Source organism: Rissa tridactyla, chromosome 3 (genome assembly GCF_028500815.1).
Source record: "Rissa tridactyla isolate bRisTri1 chromosome 3, bRisTri1.patW.cur.20221130, whole genome shotgun sequence".
NCBI lineage: Eukaryota > Metazoa > Chordata > Aves > Charadriiformes > Laridae > Rissa > Rissa tridactyla.
In genome coordinates, this window is record NC_071468.1 from 64,391,662 (window position 1) to 64,397,784 (window position 6,123).

Here is a 6,123-nt window from a genome sequence, read left to right on the forward strand (position 1 = left end):
CAAAAACAAAACACGTCTTGAATGCTCAATTTTGGTACTGCTGGATTTCTTTCTTCCAGCTTTTAATTTATTTCCACTCAGAATCATAATGCTGCAATTAAAGGGCAAATTTCAAATGGCACAAAAGGACTGCAGCAGTTTCTGCCACAGTTGTTTGCTGCTGTGGGACACTGAACACACGTCAGTTCTCGCATAGCAACCATTTTCAAACAAAAAGAGGCAGCAGTAACAATCAAGCATTGCTGCAGGTGACTCTTGATCTGTTTCTCCAACAGGGATTACACAGGGACTCGCACACCTGTAACGTAGACCTTGCTTTGGTGGACATAAAAAAAAATGGTGCTTATACATTTTATTTAAAAGACAAGAATGATCCTCAAAGTTAAATAAAACACTGAGTGTAGCTAAAGGGTCGAAAACTTTGTCCTCATTCATATACTTGGGACTGTCACTGAAGTTAGTTTGCAGATAAGCAACTCGGAGAAGAACGTGGACCTTGCTCTCTCCGTCTTTTTGCATGCAGGAGATGGATGAACTTGGATTTACCTCTTCACGGGTCCACCTGGTTTTTCCTAAGTGCCGTTTTCCAGTCTTAGGAAGCAGACCATCATAATCGTGATCATACATCTCAACATCTTCTTCGTCATCATCACTACTATATATACTGCAGAAGGAAACACAGCGAGACACAGAGTGGAACATGAGGACTTGAGCTGAATTACAAAGCACAAAAAAACCACTACAACCCTTACAAAGGTTACACAGATAAAAGTTTTAAAACTTGCACAACAAGATTTTGTTCTGCATTCTGTTGTTCTAGTATTCTGAACTGGTTCTGCTGTTTTTGGTATCCACAGATACAAGCAAAGGGCTGGCAACCTTCGTATTACTGTGCATGTTTAGACCTGCTCTTACTGTTAGATCAGTGGTGAATTACACATTTGGCAAACTTTCAACCAATGAAGGTTTCAAATTAAAATACAATGTTTGGGACAATAAAGAGAACTAGAGGCTGTGTCCATTACACAAGTGCAGGTTCAAAAGCTTTAACTCCTGACATACATTCTGACAAATGTTGACATTTTTGTATGTTTAATAGAGCTATTGGTAACAATATAACTATCTGTTATAACAGATAGTTACTGTTATAAATAAAACAGACTGTGCATAAACACCAAAAGTTATCCAATAATAATCTTGTTTGGGAATATGGTTATGGACCCTATATGTGAAGACAAAAGTTTCTATAATTAAGTAAAGCCAGTAAGCAGTAACATTAACATGCAATAAGCTCTAATATAAAATGCTATATTACAGCCCATATACTTATGGGTCTGGAGAGACAAGAGCTGAGGACAAGTATACTTAATATCCTGCAACCGACAAATGAATGATTGAGCCCTTTTATACTCTCCATTTCTCTAACTTAAGACTTTATTACCTCTACTCTATTTCTAAATACCTCATGCTGTTTTTGAAATACTCTGCTACTCACCTTATTCATGACTAAGGGATTTCCCCAGAGGCTATCTATGGGTAAAAAGGACTCTATTACTCTTTTCAAACAGCAAACAGCACTTGCTCTACCCAGTTAACTAAAACTAAAAGAGAGTGTTTTGCAACAAGAGCTGTCTTTCTGGTGGGCAGCATTTTATTTTTCATATTTAAGATACAGGCAGCAGTTCTGACACTTCAGCTAAGAGACGATAACCGCAAGTGCTAGAAAGGAGACAATGTCATGCTATGAGACTTAAAAACTGTGATATATCTGATGGTATGGTATGCTGTGGTATGTTAAGGTATGACTAAGACATTAAAATAAAGGTATTTTGTAGTAAAATGATTGGGCATTGTTTATCCCGTTAACCTATTTTCAGGAGCTCGCTTTTTAAATTAAGCTGCAATGAAGCACAGAGACTGTTAGTCAAGCTGCAAACACCTCCAAAACGCAAGCTGTTAAACAGATATTCTTTTAATCACACCTTACATCTTCAACCCTGTTTTCTGGCCTGTGGCATGTGCCATAAAAACTACGCTACCCGTAGGAAGTTTTCCACAGCCTGCCGTGATGTGTGTGGCCTTCCCCCAGCCTCTGCCGGGTGGCCCCTGACTCACCCACCCGGCCCCTCGCTTGCCACCCTCCTCTCGCCCCCACGGTGCCGCAGTCCTCCAGCCTGCCCGGCCTCACCGTTCACTCCCTATTCCCCGGCCCACGCAACCGTGTGGGGGAAGCCCTGACTGGTGGTCCCCACTCTGCACCCCAAGGTGAGCACGCACCCCTGCTTCGCAGCTGGAGCCTCAGCAAAGCTCGCACCCTCCAGCTGCCACCAACGGGGCTCCTTCCCCTGCCGCCGCTCAAAGTAGATTCACTTTTCTAAGTGACAGAGAGAGACAGCTGTGCGACTGCCATATGCCAAAGGAAGTTTTGTGGCTCAATTTCCCAGTATCATTTTGAAAATGAGTTTCGCAGAGAGTAAAAGCACCAGGTACATATCCATCAGTGACACTTCCTGCGGCGGCGACGTGTTTCGGGCGCAGCAGAGAGACGCCGCGCCGCCAACGGCAGCAGAACATCAGCGGCGAACAGGTTAAAAGTGATTTAAGTGCGGTGCCAGTAATGTAACCGGTGTATTTAAATAACCGGGGCCTTGCTGGCAGCGCAGAACTGAGCAAACCCCGCTGTTATTACCTGCCTTCTCCAGCAGGAGAAAAGGGCCCTGGGATTTCGGGACGCTCGGTAACTGCTTGAGCCAACCGGGCCCTCAGCGCTGCTCTAAAACTTTTAATGCTTTTGCACCTCCGGCCGCAGCCCCGCAGCTTCCCCCCGCCCCGAGCGGCGGCAGGGGCCGAGGGTCGGAGCCCCCCCGCCGGCCCCCGCCGCTCCAGCGCTCCCCCGGCAGCAGCGCTGCTGCGCTTTTCGCCCGGGCAACCGCCTTGTGCCACGATACACGGGGAAAGGCGGGGGGGGAAAAAGAAGAGAGAAAGAAGAAGAAAAAAAAAAAAAGAAAAAGAGGGGGTGGAGAGGAAATAACTCGCTGCTGCTGCTACAGAGACTGAAGGAATTCGGGCACCAGAGCCCGTTCCCGCGGCAGAGCCCGCGCCCGCGCCCGCTCCCGCCAGGGCGTCCCCGCTCCCCGCCGCTCCGCTCCCCGCCGCGCCCCGCGGGGCAGGCGGGCACCGCGCCGCCGTGGCGGGGCTGCCGGCCGAGCCCGGGGCGGCTCCGGGGCTCCGCCGTGTCCCTGCGGGAGGCGCCCGCGAGGCAGGCGGCGGCTGTCCCTCTCCTTCGGGGAAGACGGGCCGGGTGATTCATCGCCGGCCCCAGCGACAGCCCCGCTCTGACGCTGAAAGTACAGCCCGGCGCTGGCCCCGCGGCCCGCTGCCTCCCGCCGCACCGCAAAGCCCCTCTGCCTTAAAAAGAGCCCCCCCGCCCCGTCCTCTTTCCTAACCCCGCCGGACGGCGCCGGCAGTCGGGCAGGGAAAGGCAGGGCTGCGACTTTCTCCTCTTGTCACAGCCCAGCCAAAGGGGAGGGGAAGAGGGGAGGATGCCGGGCTGCAAAGAGAAAGAGGAAAAAAAGCCTCCACGTGTCCGACCCGCCGTTCCCGGCTAATTAGACAACAACCCCGCTCTCTGCGCCCGCCCGGCGGCGGCGGCACGGAGCGGCCACGCGGCGCTGCCACCCCGTCCCGTCCCGTCCCGTCCCGTTCAGCGCAGCCCGCTGCCCCCGGGGCGCCGCCGCCCCCGGCCCCCGGGGCGGCACAGCAGGGCACGGCACGGCGCGGCGGGGATCGCCCTCTCTCGGGAGCGCGGCGGGCGGGCTGGCGGGGACGGGTGACAGCTCTGTCCGAGGGCCCCGTCGGAGCCGCAGCCCCCGCAGCTGGCCGCCCGCGCTGCCGCGCTCCGGCATGTGGCGAGCGAGCGGCGTGTGCGTGGAAAAGCCAAGCCCCGCAGGGCGTCACTACCCCCGCGGGGGAGAGCCGCCCTGCCGGGGGCAAACGGGCCGCCACTGCCAAGAATAAATAAAATTAAAAAAAAAAAAAGACGAGGAAGGAGCGAGCCCAGCCCCCGCCGCCCACCTGCCGTCCCACCCCGCCGGGAATGAATGAATGAATGAGACGGGACGCGCTACCTGCCGCCGCCGAGCCAGACCGACATTGTCCTGCCGTCCAGCTGCGGGGAGGTCGGCCCCGCCGGGCTCCGCGCTGGCCCCTGCGGGCAGCGAGCCCCGGCCCCTCGCCGCCCCCGCTGCGGGGCGTCCGGCAGGCGTGCGGCGCCCGGCCCGGGACCCCCGTCAAGCGGCAGCTCTGCGGCGCGTCCCGCTGGGCTGCCGCTCCCCCGGAGCTTCCGAGAGGAGGGGGCCGCTTCGCCCTGCGCTTGGGGGCCGGGGACGGAGTAGCCCAGGTGCGCGGAGGACGGGGGGCTGGCCGCCCCGTCCATCTGGGCAAATCCGCCGCCGCCTTCCTTCTCCTGTGCCCCGTCTGACAGGCGCGGAGAGGGAGCGGGGCCGGCCGCCCCCCGCCCGCAGACAAGCGGGTTACCTGTGCCGGGGTCTCCGGGCCATCCTCGCACCGGCCGCTGGGGGAGGTGGACGGGGGAGCCCGCGCCCGCCGCCGCCGCCGCTCCCTGCTGCCGGGCTGCGCCCAGGCGCTCCGCCGCCGCGCACGGGAGTGCCGAGGAGCCGCGGGAGGAGGAGGAGGAAACAGGTTGAGATTAAAGAGTAAACTCTGTAAACAGAGATGCCATCAAACAAAGGGCCCTTGGACACTCCCCCTCCCGCCAAATCTGGCGCCCCTGCAGTGCGCAGGCGCCTGGCGCCGGGCGGCGGGACCGTGCGGCGGCGGCGGCGGCGGGGCGCGGGGAAGGCGGATCGGCACTGTGCGCCCGACGGGGCCCTCCCGCCCCGCCCCGGCGGGGACATCCCCCCCACCACCACATACCCCCTCTCCGTGCCAGAGTCGCAGCCCCTCGACGGCGCGGCCGCAGCCTACCCCCACCCCCCCCATTCACCGCGGCGTGAGGCTTTGGTTGGGGAAGCCGTCGGAGCAGGAGGGGCAGCCCCCCCCCCCCCCCCCCCGACACGGCGGGTAGGGAAGGGGAGTCCCGCTGTGGGGCGGCGCGGCCCCCCCCCCGGGGGCATCGGGGACCACCAGCGGGTGGCACGTAGGTGCCTCCCGCCGACGGCGGGGTGGTGGCCCTTTGGCGGGTGCACCTGCTCCGCTCCCTGCGTGGCATGCGGGCTGCAGCGGCGAGCAGCCCTCGGGAGGCGGGGGAGGGGGGGGGGGGGGTGGCAGGACGAGCAACCCCCCCCGCAGGAAATATCAAATATAAGGGACGGCGGGGGACGGGGGGGATTCCGGGGGGGCCGGGAGCTGCCCGGTGCCTGACTGCGGCTGCCGCGCCGCGGGGGATTTTTGCTATAGTTCCCCTCGCCGCCGCTGCCAGGCGGTGGATGGTGCCTGCCGCCGCCGCGGCGGGAGAGGCGGTGGGTGTCCGATGAGCTCCAGAGAACACGTTTTTTTGATACAGAAATGAGTCAGGATGTGAAAAAATGGCGAAACATGCAAAGTTCCCAGGCTGCGCTGCCGCTTGAAAAATCGTGGCTTTGCAGCGGTTTCGGCGCACTCGCCCTTTCCTCAAAAGGCCCGCGGCTCATCAATGAGCCGCCGACGGGGCGGGGCCGCGGGGCCGCTCCCGAGCCCGCGGCGCCGCTCCCGGAGGGCCCGGGCGAGCTCCGGGCCCGCTGCCCCCCGAGGCAGATCCTCTCGAGGGGCCGGGGGCCGTGCGCCACCGCCCCGTCGGGTCCCTCACGTCCCGTAGGCTCCGTCATGTTCTGTAACGGGATTCAGCGGCGCTGGCAGCGCGGCGATGGGCAGGCAGCCGGGGCTGCCTCACCGAGCTCTGCGGATGCGTGGCTTCCTGGGATCGCACACACCTTGTCCCAAATTTGCCGCAGGGTGCACATCATTCCTGCTTTGCCCAACCCACGCCTCCAACGGGAGCTGCCCTCCCTCCTGGCCTCCGTTTGCCTGTCTGTAAAATGGGTCTGCTGCAGCGGGGGACCAGCGTTAGCACAGGGTGGAGGTGCTTTGACAGTGACACCTTCGTGTCCTTGCAAAGCATTTCTC

At 59.3% G+C, this 6,123-nt stretch overlaps 1 protein-coding gene across 3 annotated transcripts in view; it reads right to left on the reverse strand.

Annotated features, from left to right (window-relative positions):
* Window positions 1-4,708, reverse strand: part of MYB (MYB proto-oncogene, transcription factor) — a 28,737-nt gene extending 24,029 nt beyond the window's left edge. For 2 of the 3 annotated variants that reach the window (XM_054197252.1, XM_054197254.1), the window contains exons 1-2: window positions 4,537-4,668; window positions 547-664 (exon numbers count right to left, since the gene is read on the reverse strand). In XM_054197252.1, coding sequence (XP_054053227.1) covers window positions 547-664; window positions 4,537-4,559 — 141 coding nt within the window. In that variant the 5' untranslated portion in view covers window positions 4,560-4,668. Of the gene's footprint in view, window positions 1-546; window positions 665-4,536 lie in introns of all 3 variants that reach the window. The other variant, XM_054197253.1, reaches the window with a different exon arrangement.
* Window positions 4,709-6,123: the final 1,415 nt, after the last annotated feature.